The sequence below is a fragment of the Eulemur rufifrons genome, chromosome 6 (assembly GCF_041146395.1).
Source record: "Eulemur rufifrons isolate Redbay chromosome 6, OSU_ERuf_1, whole genome shotgun sequence".
NCBI lineage: Eukaryota > Metazoa > Chordata > Mammalia > Primates > Lemuridae > Eulemur > Eulemur rufifrons.
In genome coordinates, this window is record NC_090988.1 from 66,200,452 (window position 1) to 66,223,381 (window position 22,930).

General features: G+C 33.7%; 1 protein-coding gene across 4 annotated transcripts in view; it reads right to left on the reverse strand.

Moving 5' to 3' along the window:
- Positions 1–22,930, reverse strand: part of SOX6 (SRY-box transcription factor 6) — a 678,732-nt gene that overhangs the window by 343,528 nt on the left and 312,274 nt on the right. For all 4 annotated transcript variants that reach the window (XM_069471178.1, XM_069471179.1, XM_069471181.1 and 1 more), the window contains one exon: positions 17,492–17,732. In XM_069471178.1, coding sequence (XP_069327279.1) covers positions 17,492–17,732 — 241 coding nt within the window. The remainder of the gene's footprint in view (positions 1–17,491; positions 17,733–22,930) is intronic.

Genomic DNA, 22,930 nt, shown 5'->3' on the forward strand with positions numbered 1-22,930 from the left:
GATAAAAGGAATAGGAAGATCTAGTGTTTATTAACACAATATACATTTTTAAGAAAAAAAATTATGGACAGAAGAGACCATACTATCCAACAAATTGTGAATGGTTCTCTGAGTATTGGGATAATAGTTTTATTTTCTTTCTGAAGTTCTCTATATTTTGTAAATATTCTACCATAAATAATACTTTTAATCAGAAAATAAATTTCATCTTCACATTTGAAAATGAATGCCAAAAAGTCATAGAAATAATTTATTCATGAGGAAAGATGTATTAAAAAGGGAAAAAAAGATGTATTGTAGTATTTAGAATATAACACCAATTTTTATATGTGACCCCCCCCAATATATACACAAGCTGTAAAGATAGATACCAAAATATTTATAGTGATTTCTAAATGATGGTGAGACTATTGGTAATTTTTATTTCCTTTTTTGCTTATCTGTATTTTCTAATTCATCCTCCATAAACATATTACCTGTGTAATAAAGAAAAACAAAAGTCATTTTATAAGAAGATGCTTGGGGGAAATAGAAAAAAGAACAATTTAAAAGAAAAGAGTTGGCCTTCTTGAAGCTGTCTAGAGAGTCACTGTACCAAACCCAGAAAAAATTACCAAACTTGCTTTCCTTGGCATTTCTACAGTTGAAGGATCTCAAATAATATTTTCTAATAAATCTAATTATTTAAAAAGGAATCTTTGTATAAGATAAAATCTAGATCCTTATTACTATGCTTTAAAGGTATGTCTCCCCCAAAATTCATATATCAAAACCTAAAACTTAATGTGACAATATTAAGAGGTAGGGCCTTTAAGAGATGACTAAGTTGTCAGCCCTCATGAATGGGATTAGTGATCTTATAAAAGGGCTGGAAGCAAATAGCTAGGCCCTTTTGCCCTTCAACCCTTCCACCATGTGAGGACATAGCTTGCAGGTCCCCTCCGGAGGATACAATAACTAGGCATCATCTTGGAAGCAGAGACTGGGCCCTCACCTCCCAGACACCAAACCTGCTGTTGTCTTGATCTTGGACTTCTCGGCATCTAACACTGTGAAAAATAAATTTCTATTGTTTACAAATTACCCAGTTTGTGGTATTTTGTTGCAGCAGCATTAACACACTAAGACACTTAGGATTACAACATACTGTTTCCTGTTTGCCCTCGAAAGATATACAAAATCTATTTCCTCTTCAATATCAGAATTGTTCAAATATCTTAAGGAAGGGATCAAATTAAAAGTATTTTTCTATGAGTGTGATGTGCACTGTCTAGGGAATGGACACAATTGAAGCTCAGACTCGGGGGGATGGGGAGGCATGGGCAATGTATATAGCCTGAACTTTTGTACCCCCATAATGAGCTGAAAAACAAAAAAATAAAATAAAATTTATCGAAAAAAAATAAAAAATAAAAATTTTTTGGTAAAAAAAAGTATTTTTCCAAATAAAACTCCTCCATTTACTATACCTCATGTCTCATGTCTCATGTGACATGATTTCCAGATCCTCTGTTACCCTCCTTTGACATACTGGAGTGGAGTATATCATTCTAAAAATATGTCGCCAACTACTAAATACCAAGTTCTGTATCTTCATTTTCATCAGGAAGAAAATCAACATTCAGCAAGGTTAAGTTGTTTCCCCCATGTCACAAAGGTAGAACTGTCAGCAAAAATCTAAAGCAGGTCTTCTGACACCAAATCCAATGATTTTTCTATTCCACAGGCCTACAACAAACAATCACTCTCAACAGTAAAAGATGCCATAATTTCAGTCACAATTATCTTCTAAATCTTTTTGTTTCCTTCCATTCCCAGAGAGATTTATCTACTTTTGAGGCAGAAATTACACTTTGTTATTAACCCTAATCTAAGAATTACCAAGAAGTAACTTGTATTATTCATCTACTGTTATATTAAAAAATCACCCCAAAACAAAGTGCTTAACACAATAATAATCATTTATTATCCTTAATGGTTTCTGTGAGGAGGAATCTGCGAGCATCTGGCTGGGGGTTCTGCCTCAAGGTCTTTCATGAAGTTGCAGTTAAGTCAGTAGCTAACGATGGGCTCAGATGTGGTGCCAGTACAAGAACACTTCAAGAGCTCTGGGCTGGAATAGCTAGGTTTTCGTGGACATCCTCCTCTACCTCTGTGTGATCTCCCCGCATGGTCTTTTCTCTCCAGCATGTTGGTTTCAGGATAGCTGAGCTTCTTACCTGATGGCTCAGGGCTCCAAAGGTGCATGTTCCAGAAGCAGCCAGATGAAAGCTGTATCACTATTTCTAAACTAGCCTGGGAAATCACACTGTTTAACTGTCATCGCATTCTATTCAATATTGAGTCACCAAGACTTGCCCATAGACAAGGGGATGGGAGTTAGACTCTGCCTTTTCAAAGGATAGAGTTATAATTATATCCTCAAATAGTTACTATGAGAAATTAATCATGTATAAAACACTTAGTGTAGTGCCTAGCACATAAGTACTCAATAAATGCTAGCTACTCTTAATATTAAATTCAAATATCCTTTGTTCAATTGTCCTTTGTTTCAATTTTCAGTTCTGAAAATACATTCATGATAATAACTTTCATCATTTTCAAGTTTTTATTTATACTCGTTCATCTAAGTAGAATAATAAATACTAAACTACATTACTTTCTTCATTATCAATGTTCATCCCAAACTAATTCCACTAATATCTGGTTCCTCATAAAGCTCCAGGAAACAGCATTTGTAATTTGCTTTTTCTAGGAATACTATCAATTCTCACTTATCCTATCTGCATACAGATTATCTGCACTCTGTCCAGGAGCAGCTATAGTACACTAGTGCTCTGATTCAGCTGGGTTGCCGACCACACCTAGACAAGGAATGTGGATGAGCAGCCATACTGCAAGCAGAGGAGAGCAATGGGCTGCGGTTGCAAAAGTCAGATAACATGTCAGGAATTGAGAGTGGGAGAGCATAAGTCAGGAATGTAATCTTGCCTATGTAATGGAGTTGAAACTCACATACCAGTGAAAGTCATTGCACTTGGGAGAAACGACTGGGAAATGGCCTAAGTAGCTGCAAGAATCAATTTCCCTACCTGCTGCCCAATATAAATGTAGGGACAGAGTATTCTTCTTATACCCTTTCCTGCACCCACCAGCACGACTAAATTAAATGTATTCATTCTTACTGCATTGTATGTTGTCAGTTTTGTTTTGTTTTCCATTTTAGCTGTATCCTCTACAATTACAGCTTTATTCAAGATTTTAAGATCCTTAAAAATCCAATTGTTCAACCCCATCTAGCACTTGGATCCCCTATTCAAGAAAAGGTGGAATAATAAAGTAGTTAATAAAGTACAGGCTCTCTAGGCAAGATTTTCTAGTTTCAACTCCAGCTTTTCCACCTTCCTCCCACGTACACTCAGACATGTTAGTTAACCTCTGTTTGCCTTAATTTCCTTGTCTGTAAAATGGGAGCAATAATAATAGCAGTAAAGAACTTACTTCATAGGGTTGTTATGAGAATTAAATGAATTAATAAAAATAAAACACTTAGAACAGTGCTTGTTATATATTTAAGTGCTCATTAAATGGTGGTGGTGGTGACTGTTACAATATCCCAGACAAGTGACTTTTTGACTTCTCCTTAAATACCTCCACTGATAGAGGATTTATAGCACCTCCCAAAGTAGTCTATTTCAACTTTCGAGAGTTGTCAAAAATTCTTCTTTATGGTAATATAAAACCTATTTAAACCTATAGTTCTATCCCATGGAAACATTCAGAATGGTAGTCCTTTCAATAATTATACACAGCTAATATAGTTCTCCTCTATCTTCCCTTTTTCTAGGGAAAATATCCGTTTCCTTCATTTCTTCTTCACAAAACATGGTCCAGCCATTCTGATTAATCTCCCCTGAGTTCATTCCAATTTGTTTCCCTCTCTTACAGAGTAGTGCCCTGAACTGCATGTACTCAATATTGTCTGAACAACAAGAATTAAGTCACATTATCACTGCCTTAGAGATAACATGTTTTAAAGATTTAATGCCTTGGGACAGACAGCCTCACAGACGAGAATACTTTACAGCTTTTTGGTAGTAGAACAGTAGTAAAAGCTTTAAGGCAGGCAAGCACATTCTATCAGGGTTCAGTTATTGGCTGATTCATGCACCTACCAACTATATAGGCAGTCACTTTCATGTAGAAATTCATTACTACTCAAAAAACAATATATATGATACTCAACCTAAACAATACTAGGCCAAATTGGTAAGACAATTTTAACCTTGAAACCGAGAAAGTTAGTAGTGGCAAGAGACTCGGTGATTATAGTTCAAATCTTTCATTTTTGAGATGAAGAAATTAAAGTCAGGAGATTTAAAGTGACTTCCCTAAGGTCACACAGCAAATTAGTGGCAGAGATGAACATACGCTTTCTATGAGATAACATCCTTTCCTCTAACTTATGTTCCCTCTAAGTACCCCAGGAAAAATATTTCCACTGAATAAAAAGAATAGGCTTTTTAAAAAAAAAAAAAAAAAAAAAGAATAGGCTTTTTTTTTACTATAATGCATTGAGGAATAAAGGAAATGATTTTACAGAAGTTGGAGATGGTAGACAAATGCTTACAGAGTAAGTTTCTATGCATGAAGAGTCTCAAATGATTCCACAGAGCTTTTCCTAAGAGGTAACTACTTACTCTAGCATCAAGTCAATCTTCCTCACGTTCTCCTCCCTTGCAGTTGTTTTCTTCCTCATTTGAGAGACACACATGAACTTATAAAAATAACTGGTGTTTGTTGTTGCTGTTCTTGTTTTCATACTAAGCAAAGCAACCGGTATGCTTTAAATGAAACAAACTCAGGGTATGTTCTCCATACCTCACAAATCTCAACATTAAAAAGTATCAGAGTGAGAGTTTGACCTCTTTTGCCCCCATTCGGACACCCTTAATTCCCCTCTCTTGTCTGATTGCTCTGGCAAGGACTTCCAGCACTATGTTAAATAGAAGTGGAGACAGTGGGCAACCTTGTCTGCTTCCTGTTCTAAGTGGGAATGCTTTCAATTTTGCCCCATTCAGTATGATATTGGCTGTAGGTTTAGAGGTCAATCTGTCACTCTTTGCTGAAAATATGCTATAATATCTAGAAAATCTCCAGGATTAAACCAAGAGACCCCTGGAATTGATAAATGAATTCAGTAAAGTCTCAGGATACAAAATTAATGCACACAAATCACTGGCATTCATATACGCCAATAACAGTCAAGCCAAAAATCAAATCAAAGACATAACAGCTTTCACAATAGCATCAAAGAAAATTAAATATTTAGGAATATATTTAATGAAGGAGGTGACAGACATATACAGGGAGAACTACAAAATACTGAAAAAAGAATTTGTAGGCCGGGCGCGGTGGCTCACGCCTGTAATCCTAGCACTCTGGGAGGCCGAGGCGGGTGGATCGCTCGAGGTCAGGAGTTCGAGACCAGCCTGAGCAAGAGTGAGACCCCGTCTCTACTAAAAATAGAAAGAAATTATATGGACAACTAAAATATATATATACAAAAAATTAGCCGGGCATGGTGGTGCATGCCTGTAGTCCCAGCTATTCGGGAGGCTGAGGCAGTAGGATCGCTTAAGCCCAGGAGTTTGAGGTTGCTGTGAGCTAGACTGACGCCACGGCACTCACTCTAGCCCAGGCAACAGAGTGAGACTCTGTCTCAAAAAAAAAAAAAAAAAAAAGAATTTGTAAAAATGTAAACAGATGGAAATCCCTACCATGCTCATGGATTGGTAGAATCAATATTGTTAAAATGTCCATACTACCTAAAGTGACCTACAGAATAAATGCAATCCCTATCAAAATACCACCATCATTCTTTACAGATTTAGAAAAAATAATTCTATGCTTCGTCTGTAACCAAGGAAGACCTCGTATAGCCAAAGCAATCTTAAGCAAAAAGAACAAATTGGGAGGCATCAGTCTGCCAGACTTCAAACTTTACTACAAGGCTATAGTAATAAAAACAGCATGGTACTGGCATAAGAACAGAGATATAAACCTTTGGAATAGGACAGAGATCCAATATATAAAAACCACGTCATATTGGCATCTAATCTTCAACAAAGCAGACAAAAATATACATTGGGGAAAAGAATCTCTATTTAGTAAGTGGTGCTGGGAAAATTGGATATCCACATGCAGAATATTGAAACTGGATTCCCACCTCTCACCTCTCACAAAAATCAACTTATGATAGATAACGGACTTAAACCTAAGGCATGAAACTTTAAGAATTCTGGAAGAAAATGTTGGGAATATTCTTTTAGACATCGGCCTAGGCAAAGAATTTATGAAGAAGACCCTCAAAGCAATCACAGCAGCAACAAAAATAAACAAATGGGATCTGATCAAATTAAAAAGCTTCTGCACAGCCAAGAAAACTATCATTAGAGCGGATAGACAACCTACAGAATGGGAGAAAATACTTGCTTTCTACACAACCAATAAAAGGCTGATAACAAGAATCTATATAGAACTTAAGAAAATCAACAAGAAAAAAACCAAACAACCGCAACAATAAATGGGCAAAGGACATGAACTTTTCAAAAGAAGACAGACTAATGGCCAGCAAACATATTAAAAAGTGCTCAACATCTCTAATCATTAGGGAAATGCAAACCAAAACTACAGTGAGATATCACCTAACTCCAGTGAGAATGGCCTTTATCAAAAAGTCCCAAAACAACAAATGCTGGCATGGATGTGGAGAGATTGGAATACTCTTATACTGCTGGTGGGACTGCAAATTAGTACAACCCGTGTGGCGATACCTCAAAGAGCTAAAAATAGAAATACCATTTGATCTAGCAATCCCACTACTAGGCATCTATCCAAAGGAAAAATAGACATCTATAATAAAGACATCTGCACTTGAATGTTTATAGCAGCACAATTCACAATTGTAAAGATATGGAAACAACTCAAGTATCCATCAATACATGAGTGGATTAATAAAATGTGGTATATGTATATGGAATACTGAGAAACTGTAAAAAACAATGATGAATTAGCACCTCTTATATTATCCTGGATAGAGATTGAACCCATCCTTCAAAGTGAGGTGTCACAAGGAAGGAAAAACATGCACCACATGTACTCGCCATCAAATTGGTACTAACTAATCAACACTAAGATGTTCACATGGTAGTAATAATCAATGGATGCCGGTCAGGCTTGGGGATGGAAGACGTAAACTCACAACTAAAGGAAGTGGAGCGCACTATATTGGGGAAGGATACGCTTATAGCCCTGGCTTGGGTGAGGCAAACACATTACATGCAACAAAAATGTTTGCACCCCCATAACATCCTTAAAAAAAAAAGTATCACAGCACAAGCAAGGTTTGTCAAATCCATTTATTATTTAATAGAGATGCTACTCTGTTAAGAGTGAGGTCCTTTCAAGGCCAAGTTTGCCCAAGGAAGAGAGATGAGAGAACAGATTGTTTTATATGTCATATATACTGGGCCTTCACAGCCACTCTGTGAGCTCAACAATCTCCTCTTTTTGCTAGATCTAGCCTAGTAAATTTCCCAGTTTTGAGGATTCACTGCAAGAGCCTTCGAATTTCCTTCTAATGTGTCAAATTCATATGATGGGCTTAACGAGAAACTCTTTGTAATTCAGAAAAATGTAAATAATATCTCCAGCTCTCTGGTTTAAGTTCTTATTACTAGAACAAGTACAATACTAAAAATGATTCCTCAGAGGCTATGTTGCTTATGAAACAACTACCTAGCCATCCATCCATTCTTCCACCCATCTATCTATCTACCTGCATTTGCATTTCTAGGAAAAGGGAAACTAGGCACAAAATGTCACCAGTTTAACACAAAACAGCAAGAAGTCTAACTCTGCCATCAAGTGCTTCCAATATCTGGAAGCTGTGCATTCCCCTAACTGAAGGCAACACACAACCTTGGACTGATGACTCAATTATAATCATAAAGCCCGTATTTTCCCTCTGGAAGGGGGGAAAAGTATGAATTTCTTTCTCTCTTAACTTCCAAATACCAAAAAACTTAGATTCATTCCTTGACCTACTGTGTCATCAAAAAGAATAGTAGCCAAAAAGAGAGCCAAACTCTAACCTTACTGTCAATTTCAGAAAGCAAAAAAAACCTATAATCAAATTACATATAAAATACATCAGTGAGAGAACAAAAATGAGAGGAGCATCCTTAGTAGAAGTGAGTGCACCAAGTGCTAAATAAATGAATAAAACTGAAGGCCAAATATTAAGTCTGAATTCAAGAGCAAAAATTTTCTCAGTTTGTAAATGGATTACATCAGTTTGCAAAAGCAAAAGTTATGTTGGAACTCACCAAAAAGTTCTTAAATAAAAGTAACGGTCATGTAAATGTTCTAATTTTTTTCTAAGTAAATGAATCTCTTCTATTTTACTATCATAATCTATCTGAATTTGAATGAAGGCACATTTCCTCTCAGAAGGTAGAGGAGTTTGAGAATATTGTATTCAAGGTGCTCTCAGTACACTGGGAGTGGAAACAAATCAGAGTTAAATTATAATGAAAGCAAAAGTTTACAAAATAATTTCCAATTATTTTATCAAATAAGGTTTCCCATTTTCTAGGGTGCTAATAAAATATAAAGAAGATAAATGAAATGCATAAATACTCATTTCTAATTTCAAACAGATTGTAAAATTTTATTAGCAAAGTTTAGTAATTTGTACTTTGGATTTGAGACTGTGGTTTACACAACGATATGTTATCGAAATCAATTTGCATCACCTAGAAAAACAATGCCTAGGGGTCATGGGAATATAGTAAAACCAAAATAATACTTAAAAGGTTAATATTATAAAAAATAAATATATCATCACATTGAAAGCTGTATTAACAAAAGGAATAATAGCTTGAAGTTGTTCTTTTAAAAAGGTTACATTTCTCCTGGGAAGCAAGGAAAACTTTTTATTGCAGAGGACAAACAGTGGGATAATTTGCATATCGAGGTAATTAAGGCACATTCATTAGAGGCGTTCAAGACAGATTAGATATGTTTGTGGAGGGAACAGAGTAGGGTCTTTCCTGCTTCATGCAGGTGGTTTGACTCAATAATCAGAGACAGCCCTTTCAATCTCATCTTCAAATGAATAGTGCAAGCAGGATTCATTATGTTAAAGTCGCCTTCATGGAAAGCAACCCTCCCCAAATTAAAGAAAGATCTCAAGGAGTGCAAACACAGTCCTGGCTTCCTCTTCCCAATGCAATATGCTGCCTATCACAGTTATCAGCATCTTATTCCTGTTGATCTAGAAGGACCCTGAGATTCATAACACATTTTAATCATGAAAAGTTCAAATTAGTCATGTAAATGACTGCATGCTATATAGTATATACGTTACGTTACTTTCTACAATATGTTCCTCAGAAGCATTACAAAGATGCATAGATTTCATTATTAATGTCATCATATTTCATTATACTGATGTACCCAGAAGTCAGGCAAGGAGGAATTGCAAGAAGGAATTCTATAGAAGAAAGTGTACATTAATCAGAACTACGTATAGACTGAAAAATGCTCGTAGAATTCTACTTTAATCAGAAAATTATTGGTGTCCTGAGATCAGCTTCCATTAACACTGACCAATTTTGACAAAAGGCTTATTTAAAAAAAAGAATCTACCTTCAAATGACATTTAAATCCATCAAGAAAAATAAAAGCTGAGTAGAACAGTCCTGCTCAAACTGTTCAAGTTAGACTAGATTATACCAGATTTTCTATTAATAATCAAGTCTTATTTTAAATAATTATAAAAAAGCAACTTTTCCTATGTCTGGAAATGCTACAGACATAGGAAATATATGTTTGCCATATAGAAGTATTTGCATAGGGATAGTAGAAGACAGGATATTCAAACTGATCAACCCTGGCACCACTATGAGGTACACACTAGCAGTGCATAGATAAAATAAATGGAAATAAAATATTTATGAAATATAAAGATATCACATAAAACTGAAGCAAATCAGGAGAATATTGGCTAAATCCCAGAAAAGATAATCCTTAGGAACATGCAAGAATGTTGTAAATTGCATGTGAATATCATTGATAGAGTTCATTAAGAGATTCATGTTATAGTTAGTGCTCTGCAAACCCAAGTCACTGGATCTTACACAGCCTGGAAGATTAAAATGAAAATAAAGATGACATACCCCAGTTCCTTAAAGACATTCTGTATACACAATTTTATTATACTTAAAATAAAAAAATATTAGAGCCCGATATTGCTTGATCTGTCAAAATACAAAAGAAATGGGAAAAGTCTTTGCACAGATGTAGGAAAGTACTAGACTTTTATATTTTGGCAAGTGCTCAATATGCAGCCTACATAATCACATGTTAATGACTGGAGTGTGTTAATCAACATGCATACCTGACTCCTGCTTGCCCAAGGGAAAAGAAGCCAACCATTCCAGAACATGTTAATGTTTCCACTTTTGATAAAGATTTTGATAATATGGTAGGTAAGAAAGAAAACTTCCACAAAGGATCTTTAGAAAGGTATATCATTAAGAATCATAATAAAATAATTCATATTTCCATAAACATTGAGATATTTCCAAGTAGCATGCCAGTAATCCTTTTGTTTAATTTAAACAAGTTAGATTTGGGGAACTTTTTAAAAAATATACTTTTTTAAAAATAATAAAATTGAAACAGTGTACATTATCAGGGTGTGAAAATATAGAGGTAATCAATGTGTTAGCACTAGACAACACTAGTTGTCTATTTCACTACCCACAACAAGAGTTTTGCCAGATTCCATGCAATAAAATGTTTTTATTTTTAGTTCAAATTATAAATAATTTTTGTCATAAATTTCTGAGAGAGGTTTAAAAGGAGATAGTATTGTGTGCAAATACAGTTTCAAGTTTATAGAAAATGGGAAATCCTCCATAATGCTTCCTAGAGAATGTTATTCAGTGACTCAGGGGCAAAGATGGCATTTTTGACTTGTTAATAGAAACCTGGGCTTGAGCTTTACTTAAACTGAATGAATTTCCAAAATTTGAAAAAGAGAGCAGTAGTAGCTAACTGTCTCAATAAGTCTAAACCTTGCTAGTTTATGGATTTTTTCCCCAGTGCTTCACAAACCAATCAGGTACCACAAAATATGTACATAAACCTTACCTTAGGTATTATGACCATAAACTAGTTAGGACCAGGTGAACTAGTGGGTTTCACTACACTTTGTAAAGTACAGTCCCCATAAAAGTGAGGAAATAAATTTCATGAGTGCTGCCTATCATCTGAAATGACTAAATCTTACAAAGATCCGGCAATAATTCAAGTTTTTAAAATCTTTTAAAAAGTAACAAGATTAGAAATCTAAAAGTCTGTCACAACATAACATGACTGAGGGTTAAATCCTCACTAAAAATTCCTGGACCATGTTATCATGAAATGACAACAGCTCCATTCCCAGAAATGGTACAAAGTCCACACCAGAAATTTTATGACTCCAACTGAATGACATAAAACACTCCAGAGTTGATTAGCAACTTCACTGGACTAAAAACAAGAGAAGGAAAGAGTAGAAACTGTTTGCAAGCAAGAAAGCATTGTTCCCAATAGTTATTTATTAAATATTTCAGTATGCCTATTATTCTTTTATTTCAATTACAACAAAGGGTATTATTGGCATCTTTTATTTATAGTGGAAATTATTTTAACTTTTCTAGAAGGAAAAACTCACCTGGAGGAATTTAAGTAGGTCTCTAAAATAAGGAATTCAGATATTCTGGAGCTGAGAGTTTGGTATGGTTATTTCCACCTAATTGGACTAGTAGTTAAAAGCCAAATGTATATTTTTGCCTAAAATATATATCAATATAAACATGCATGCAAGTGTACATATGCACATGTGCATAAGGTCCCACTTATAATCTTTTTTTATTTCAAAATATTATGGGGGTACAAATGTTTTGGTTACATGAATTGCTTTTGTACAGTTTAAGTCAAAGTTATAAGTGTATCCATCACCCATATAGTGTGCATTGTACCCATTAGGTGTGAATTTACCCATCCCCACCACTCCCCTCCCACTCGCTTGATTTCTGTTGAATTTTACTACCATATGTGCATATTAGTGTTTATCTATAAGTTTCAATTTAGTAGTGAGTACATATGGTTTTTGTTCTTCCATTCTTATGATACTTCACTAAAAGGATGGTCGCCAGTTCCATCCAAGTTGTTACAAAAGGTATTAGTTCACCATCTTTTTATGGCTGAGTATTACTCCATGGTATACATATACCACATTTTACTGATCCACTTATGTATCGGTGGGCACTTGAGTTGTTTCCACATCTTCATGATTATGAATTGTGCTGCTATAAATATTCAAGTCTAAATATCTTTTTTTTAATAAAATGTCTTTTTTTCTTCAGGTAAATACCCAGAAGTGGGATTGCTGGATCAAATGGGAGGTCTACTTTTTGTTCTCCCACTTACAATCTTATCACATGTTGTACCTTGTAAAAGGTAGTATTGGTGCCTTACCCACATTTCCATGGCCTACCCCAGAAGTCACCTATAAATAGTTGCCTCCTAAGCAAAAAGCTCTGTCTCTTGCCTGGGGCCATTCTCTAGCCAGTAGCATATCTACTCTCTTCCCTCCTCTCCTTGGTCTCACCCACTACATTTCTTGTTCATTCTTGACTAAATTCCTGCCCACATGTACATTACTTAAAATATTCTCTCCACCCCTTGTGTGAATCTTGTCTTCTTCAGAATCTCTGGAAACTCTTAAATGAGTACACTTCCTAATTGTTCACTTTTCCACATATCATCAAACTCTCACCTGCATTAATGCAATGGTTTCCTAATAGGTGTCCCTGTTTCTGATGTCATCTCCCACAATCTAATCTCTCTACACAGCAGGGAACGTGATCTTTTAAAAACACATCAAATCATGTTACTCCATTGCTTAAAATCTTCTAATAGTTTCCTCTTGCACTTGAAATAAAGTTAAAAACCTCTCTATAGCCTTCAAGACCCCATAATATATGTCATCTGCCTGCCTCCCCGACTTCATCTCACACCATTTTCTTCCTCACCAGCCACCCTGTTGTTTTCTGTTCCTCAAACATACAAACCAAAAGGCTTTCATACTTACTATACACTATAGCTGGGTGTTTTCCCCAAATCTTTGCACAGTGGCTCCTTCTTGTTGTTCAAAATTTCACCTCAGATGCTACCTCTTCAAAAAGACCTTCCCCAATCTGTTTAGTCATACTCTATCATATTTTCTCATTTAATTTTCTTCATAGCACTTACCATTGTCTGCAATTTTCTACCCTGTAAGACTTCTTTATTATCTGTTATACTATTACACTCTAAGTTCCATGATAACAGGAATCTTATCTGTATTATTTACAAGGTAGTCCCTGTACCTGGAATTTAGTATACACTATATACACAGGTAAACAGTGATGATAATAACACCTCTCTAAATTATACTCTAAAGCGAAAGGAAAAAAAAAGTAAGGGAGGGAAGGCTCAAATTAACACATACATATCAATTTATCCATTTGATACAATAAGTAGGTATATATAGTTTGCACCAAAACACTGTACGTAATTTGCAGACAAGTTCGCTAACAATATATAAACATACCTGTCCTTTCTATAGTTGCATTATTTAGCAGGTAATAATCACATACAATAACATATACATGACACTACACATTACCACCAAAATGTTCCTCCATGCTTATTCACATAAAAAGAATGATACACTATGCATTTTTCATAAAAAAAAAAATAGGTGAATTTATTCTAGCCAAATGGGACGGTCTTAATGGGAACAAAAACAGATTTTAGTGGACATGTCAATATCCCTCTGCAAAAAAAGGTATTGGCACACCAGTGCCATGATGAAAATATTCATAGTAGTGGTTATACATTAGAGAAGCACAGTGAATTCTTACTCTAACTTTTAACCTTCAAATGGATCTTACCAATTAACATAGCAAATTAAATTTAAAATTGAACATTTTGGTGTCTGTAATATAAGTAATTATAACTAAAATCAGAGTCTAAAATGTTTTATCTCAAATTTGCCCTTGAATTCCTGTCTCTAAAACTTCTATTCTCTTTCTTTGCTTATGCCATAACTCTTTTTCTTGTTTGAAACTGTGTGCCCTCATATTTTGTTGCAGTGCCCACTTTGAAATAATCAAAATTTTAACATTGAAGGATTTTTTTCTAATCATGAAGTGGGAATTAGCAGAACTTCTTTGCCTTGTCTTTACCCTCTCTTAACAGACAAGCTCCTCTGTGGTTTTGATATATCAAAGTAAAACCCTTCCTGAATACAAGAGATAAGAAACTTTTAGGGTTTGTTTCTAACTGTTCATTAATGAGGGCCACAAGAAGCCATCATAGAAAGTACAAAACAATGGAAACTAAATAGGTGGTGATAAAATTTTGGGGTTTTCTTTGTTTTCTGTTTTTTAGATTTTCTTCTAAGTTTTATTTTTCCACAACTATTTTATGGGATTCAATTACAGTAAGCAAAGACTGATCCATTAAAGAGAACTACAAATTTCACTTCATTTCATAAACTTCCTTTTGGATTTCATATTTATTTTAAAGTAGAATGAGGTAAAATGTTTATTAAATTTTATGTTAGTCACAGTCCTCCTACTCCAATTCTCTCTCTCTCTCTCTCTCTTTCTCTCTGTAGTTTTGCAGGTCTGCCCAAAAACCTAAAATCCTTCTATTGTTTTTCTTTCCTATAAAGAAACTTGGTTGGTGATATGATACTTGCAGTATAAGTCATTACAGGTCTGATGTTACAGTTGTTACACATTATTGAATCTACCCAGTGAAAAGGAAGCACAAAGGGAATTTCCAAATGCAGCTGCTATTTCCCATTTGTTAAATCCTTTTATTACACCATATAAGTACACAGCTGGGAAATACTATAGAGTGGGAGTTAAAACAAAATATTTTGGCTTCCAGACATTCAGAATACAAAAAGGCTCCAGTGGAAAGCAATGTTTAATATCAAAAGAAAGTGAAAGTTTGAAAACATTTCTAGCAAGTATGATTTCTTTTACACTAATATATAACATATTATAACTTTAAACTATTTTATACTACCATAAATCACATTTAATATAAATTTGGTAAGCAAATTGTTAATATCTATTTTCCAACAAAATTTTAGATCATAAAAGTTTGAGAATAACTCACCAAAGCAACCTGGCACTTACTAAGATACAAACAAAATTTTACTAGGAAAAGTAAGTACAGTGTTCTCAAAGAAATAAAATTTGAATTGTATTATTTCTTCCTCTATCCATATTTTCCAGTCCAGCTATTTTTATTTGTCTATGACTATATTTGACATAAAAGCCAAAATATATCTTGAACACATCCTTTCTCTCTATGCACTCTTCCTCTACACTAATCCAAAACATTCATCTCTTACCTAGACTTCTGAAATAGACTCCCAGTGGGTCTTCTTCCTTTCACTCTTGTCCCTCTCTGATCCATTCATTATACCACAGCCAGAATTATCTGTTTGAAATGTTCCTAAACCCTTCAAAGGCTTTCCATTGCACTTAGATCAAATCTCACCTCCATAATGTTATCTCCAAGGTCCTGTTTGATATAGCTCCTTCCAATCTTTCTAACCATATCTGATGCTATGTTGCATCCTCACTTATTATACTCCAAGCACAAAGACCATCTTTTATTTTCTTCAATTAAGCTATAATTTTCTCACATCAAGTACTTCATACATGCTGGTCCCTCTGCAGTTTTAGTTTTTGTTCCACTCTACCTGGTTAGTTCCTATATCCTTAGCTCAGAGAGGGAATTCCTAACATCTATTCTAAATTAGGTTTTCCCCACTATTTTCTCACATAATATTCTGTTTTTTCTTCATAGCACACATCACAATTTTAATTATACATTTGTGTGTATATTTATTTAATTTCTATTTCCTCTCCTAGACTATAAATTCCATGAAGGCATGAATCATGTCTGTTTTTTTCACCACTATACAGTCAATACCTAGTAGAATGCTTGGCATATAGAAGATAATAAATATTTGTTGAAATAAAAATGAAACATAACCCTACTATCTTGCCAATAAGCAAGTGTCAGTGACTGGATATTTAGTTCATAAACATCCTTTTTGACTTCATATTTATTTTAAAGTAAAATGAGGTAAATGTTTATTAAATTTTACATTAATCACAGTTTCACCCAAGCTACTACCTTACAGGTATAAAATGAACTTAGGTTCAATCACTAAAACAGACTTGTTTTATTATACCTTTTTCCTCCCCCTACTCAAGAAAAATAAATCTTCCAGTGGATCTAATTATACAATGTTGATCCCTTTAAAACTAAAATTAATCTAGAATCTACTTATCTTCCAATTCTCTATTTCTCACCTACTGCTCCAGAGCACTGGCTGTGTCTGCAAAATTATCTTGAAGAATGTCTGCCTCCATAAATTATTGAATTAAGTCTCTGAGACATTAAGCACTTAGTAAGAATTTAAATGTGTTATCAGTAATAAAAGTATTTTAAATATTACCTTATTTTTATTAAGGAACAAAAATTTCCTCAGTGCCCACTTAAAATATTTTTCATTAACTTAACTTTTGGTTAGTGAAAAGTTAAGAAATGCAAAACAGGGTTTCAAATTTCTAATCTAATCAAATATATTAAGGTTTTGGTCTCTTCTAGATGCTAAAATATTGAATATTTATGCTTTAAACAAGATAATGTCCCTTACTATGGTTTCTGTTTTGATGGTTAGAGATAGAATTTAACATAGGAAAGCTGGCTAATACACTGCATGTATTTGATGTTGTTGTTTCTACTTTTAGAGAAAACTGCAGTCTGAATGATACTCAGGAGCTTTGCGTGCTCTTTTGAAATTAATATATAGGCACATAAGTGAGAAAAGCTTTATTATAAATCAAGAATAACCATTAAAATGATAAATAACTGCATTTCCTCATTGATGATAATTCACTATATGACCTCATTCACACATATTTGCTTAATTTAATTTTTCAATATTAATACATAGCTATACTTTATTTGATCATCCTATTTTGTGATATTACCAAATTCTTCAGCTTAAATTCAGGGATTCAGAGAATAAGATAACCAACTGTCCCCTAAAAAATATTAAATCAAATATCTTTTGACAAGCTGACCTAATAATGGACATAAACTAAATCTCAACCACTTTTCAAGTTTTCCCAGTTACTAGTATATTAGTGGTACGTACCAGGAAGTTATTTCATAACCTAAACATGAATAACTCTAATGCCATGTATTTTGAGCTTCCCTAAAACATCTGTTTATAATGAGCACATACTAAGGAACATACTTAGTTAACAGTGGCCAGATTTTAAAAGCTTACCATTCTTTGCTGAGATGACAGAACACTGTCCCAGTCAGCATCTTGTTGAATGGTATTGACAAGTGTTGGTAGCTCCTCAGAGTGAGGTTTGTTGTGCATTATGGGGTGCAGAGGCAGATGGGAGGCCATATGCTGATCACTGCCCTCTTCCTTTTCCCTTGAGGTCAAATCCTGGGTCATCGCTTCCTCTCCATCCGCTGCACAGGCAAATGGAGAGGTGGCTTGCTTGGAAGACATTCTTCTGCAGAAGAAGGAAAACAGTATGAATTAAAAAGAGCTGTCAATGACAAAAGAGTAAACCATCTCTTGCATTTGACTAATTCAAGAAAAAATAAAAGTTCTTTAACTTTAGAGATACTTATGGTCTACTCTAAACCACTGAAAAAGAACTCTTGGCTTATCTGTCCTGCTTTCCCTCTTTGCTTTTGACTCAGCAAACCTTTTCCCAGTAATTGTTCCATATTTTCTCTTACCAATCCACAAATGAAATTTTTACAGAATAAGTTTTCATAATGTACAGTGTATGTATGTGTATATTTTTCTTTCCAGTTCTAACTAGATCATAAGCTTCTTGAGTGTAATTGGTTTGACGGTTAGCGATGAAAAAAATGAAGGAATGTACCTGTCAAATGAGCCAGTTTGCAGGATGAGTTGAAAGCACAAATATCCAAATTTCTCCTATGGTTTAATGTAAGAACAAAAGAAGTCTATATATAAAAATATAATCAGGAAAGTAAATCCATCATGAGAGTCCTAAGCAAATCTGGTCCTGATTTATTAGTTTACATCTTGTATTATGAGAGCGAAGACTAACACTACTTAGTACTATCTAAAGCTTTTCTAGAGACCTTCAAGATGTGTCAACTGCTGTAACTTAACTTTTAAGTGACATATTAATTGAGAGAGTGGCTGATACTGTTAGATTAGTCTTAAGGTAATTTTGTAGCATTTGAATTGAGTATCTGAAATAGCTATATGCCTATTTTATATTAGAAAGTAAATATAAGATTCAAAGCATTTATTATAAAAATAATAAAATGCCTATTACGCATATTATTTAAAACCTCCCAAAACAATACTGAACATTCATTTATGTACCCACAAATAAACATCAACTACATTCTTCAGAATAAGATCTCCATTCTGTGTTTTCAAATAAAGTGAGAAAAATCATGATTATTAAACAGAATTTCAAAACTGCTAGAGAATATCACTTTATCAAAATGAATTTCTTAGCAAAATGGTTAGAAATAAAACCACTAAAGTGTATAACTCAACAGAAGAATCAATGTGTATTTTTTCCAAAACTTTAGGTTGTTTTAGTTTATTGCATCTTTAGCTCCAAAACTGCTGTGTAATGAAAGGAATAAAATCTCCACCTTAATTGCTCTTTAACATTAATTGATTTCATACCATTTTTTTTAAAAATGCACAAATCAGTTAACATAGGAAACCACATGAGCATTTTTCAAATTAGCAAATCATTAACTTGCTAGTACTGTTTCTACAGACAAATAAATACTGATTAAAGGGTCTAGAAATCTGAGATTAACAGTTAAATTTACAAATCTGTCACATGCTTTCATGAATATTGCAGTGAAGGAAATATCAAGTGCAAAGAAAAATAATTAAGTTAATTCCAATTTAAACAGTAGTTTTTATGTAGCAGCCCATGTTTCACATAGGATTTAACAGCTAATGCTAAATTTCTCACAATTAATGAGGGGGTTCAGATTTAGTGTCCTACAGTGAAAAAAATGAATATAAGATCAGCTAATCTAATTATGCACAGTTCTAAATAAAAGTATTACAGGCTTTTGAAGTGCTTTGAAACATATTAAAATGCTGATACCTACTTATAATAATCATTCTACAAACAATAAAAATTTTATCTGTTAGACTTGATACTAGAAAATGGAGTACAGAAAAATGCCTACACTTTCTGTGAGGAGAGAAAGAAATTAAATGTTCTAAAGAGTACTATATCAAAATATCAGATAAATATATTCTTCATCAATGTATATCAATACTAACAAATGAACAAATGTATACACAATTTGGAAAATGATAGCCAAAGGATGTCTCTCGGTATACAAGAATCACTGTAGAGCTTACTTTACTGGCCCCATAACTACTGTAATAAAACCAGGCAAACTACAACTGTTCTGCAAGTTTATCAAGAGCTTGCCACAAACAAGAGTGTTTGCATAGTTCAGATAATGACAGTATCAATAATGTAATCACTCACATTAAAAACAAAAGAATGAGTTTACTTCTAGTGTTTTAAACAGTTAAATACAACTGAAAGTCATACTCCAAAACTCAAAAGTGACTTTAGCTCCCTCAACAAACATCCTATTATAAAGTGAATTGGCTCCTTCCAATAGCAATATCTGTGATTTTTGCATTAGTATAAATTAATCATGACAAAACCCAAAATGAAAACAGTCTCTTAAGAATAATTTCAACTGTAACTGCACCAGTGAACAATAGTGCACAATCCTAATTAAAACACAACCATGCAGCTGTAAAAATAGACTAAATCTGTCCAAAGCTATGAGTTGAGTTTAAAGGCTGGTTTGTTAGAGTGTTTTCTTAAGGAAGGCTGGGTCCTCAGTCTTAATCAGCCAATAAATTATTTCCTGCAATTACATTAAATAGAAAATTATCTTCAAATGGGGAGTGTTAATTGAAAATCAAAATTCAGAGGGAAGTTTAGAAATTACACGCTGAATACAATTAGTGAGGAAAGGCTTCACCTCTCCTTCATCAACAGTCTTCTGGTGATTCCTTCAGTGACCATTCAGGAAAGCTACCTATTTATAACATCACACAATTTGTCTTTTATTTTGCATCTACAAATACAAATGTGTATCAAGGTTGCAAATAAAAGGTAGGCTGCCAGAAAAAAAAAAAAAGTAATATTAAATCTGACTATTCATCCTCAGTTCGCACCATCATTAGAAGAAAAAGAAAGGGGGGAGGTGACGACAACCAAGGAAGGCATACTCAACTTTGAACATTTTGTCTGTCCCAAGAATACTTTTCCAAATCATATTTTATTTCATTTCTTGGGTTTACTTCTCAAGTATGTTGTTTGCAGAGAAAAAGATTATTTTTGTTCTTTCAGCAAGGTATTTTCCTTGAGCATTTTCTTTTGATAAAACTGTTGGGTTTTTTTTTCAGGTTTGTTTTTTATTGCTGGTTTTGTTACATTTTGTTTTGGGTGGTGCTTTTGTTGTTTTTTTAAAAGTAAAATGTGCTAAAATTATTTTTAATGAATAGTTTATTAGACAAACCTTAGATTTACTTATTATTAGATTTTATTTACTATTTTTTGCACAATTACTTTATTAAATAATCCTTCGATTTGCTGATTACATCTCATTCATTTCTTTACTTTAGCTTTCCCTTTTAAAACATTGTACTAGACCAACTAAACTGTATTCTAGAAGCTACAAAGATACTTGGCTTTTGGTAAATCCTTTACCATAGCCACTGCACCATAGCTACTCTCCTTTAAAAACTCAAATATACCCATGTTTTAATATTTTAAAATGCCATGTGGGATGCTTACTCTTATTTTCATGCTCATTTAAGTAATTTTCCATTACAAAAATTTTCACCCCAATATATTAGAATAGCACCTTACTTTAGCTGCTTCAATATACAACTAATAAGCAAAAGAAAATCAAAATCCTTATGGAAATGGTCAATTTCTGTGTGACTTTACTTTGTTTTATTTTTGCACTATTATAACTTAAAAATCATTCAAATGAATTGTTTTTTTAATTTGTATTTTTAAAAAATCTCCCTAGTTATACCCCCTGAAAACAGGGGTTTATAATGGAAGTGCTGACACAACCCTAACTAAAGCAGCGCAAATGTTGCCGCTATAATACACAAAATCAAGTTCTATTATTCTAAACTATCCTCGCTCATGGGATTTTTCTTTACTGTGCTCCCAGCCAAACTGCTGAAGCATGAAAAATTTAAATGCAATCAAATGCGCCCAATTCTACTTTACTAGAACAAGTGTCTACAGTGGTACAATCTTAAAAGGAGATGCAACAGATTTGTTTGGTGTTTTTTTTAACTGTTTATTTATAATACAGTGCATTGGAGATAAAATAAAAGAGGAAATTACACTCACATGGTACTAGTGTATTGACTACACAGAGTACATTATAATCAGAGAGAAAAACTACATTGTCAACTTATCACATTGGTTAAACAAGATGGTTTTCTGGGGCATAGCTATTATCAAGTAAAACCTCCAAGGAGAATTAAATATCTTTGGGACATATAAAACTAAATTCCCATCATATGTTCCCTGGGTTTGAAATGTCTCTGCCCAACAGATCAAGTGAATTCCCAGGATGCCAGGCCATTTGGAAGAACTCCAGGCTTAGGACTTTTGGAAATGAGATGGTTGGTGATAAAGCTTCCCATAACTGATAATGTTCTCTAGGAAATCAGTAGAATGCCTCTAGAAAGGTGATAATTATTTTACTCCAAAACACCAGTATAATATATGAATATTTAGGCCACTACAGACGTACTCAGACAGTAAATTTATTTTCTTTTCTTCAATAAGGAATCAAAATTAGTTGGCCCAAGACTTTATAAAATGATGAGGATACTGGATATGTACACATTAAGTCCTCTCTCTCAGAATATCACATTTTCTACAACCTTTCTGATTTGATGTTATTATTTTTTAAAATAGTTATTTGTATATATTTAAAAGTTAGTATTATTCTAAAACAAGCTTCAACTTTTAAACTTTCTCATAAGGCATAATCACTCATATTACATTTTTTTAAAGTATTACTTGGAAAGAACCCATCTTTCAGAACTATCGTTTGGAACTTACATAACTATTTAGAAGAGCCACTGAAATCATTGAAACAATATTTTAAACCTGATTTTGTAAAATATTTTCATTATTTTTACAATTATTAAATGGCATTCACTTTTTAGGTGTGTTACATTTATTCAAAAGAAGTCCTGTTTTTAACATAAAGCAACATTTTAATAGTTGGTTTACTTATTGAAAAAAAAAATAAAAATTTGAGGCCAACATTCACATTTATTTTTGTAGCTCAGCCCCAGGCTACCAGGGTAGACTTATTTCAGTCAGATAAATCACTGTTAATTTAATGCTGTATTTGATCTGATACTGACAAATAAACAACTAATTTTCCAAAAATATAACACAGTGGCTCTCATTTTAAGGAACATGAGTAACAGATATGTTCACCTGACAAAATGCACAATACCCAGTACCCCCTACGAAGGATGCTAGTCTACCCAGCCTAGGGCAAAAAATGATTTAAAAAACCTTCTTCTTGTATCTCTTAATTCCCACATTTAAAGAACTTAGGGAGAGGAGGGTTGCAGAAGACACCCTAATTCTAGACATTAAAATGAAGGCAT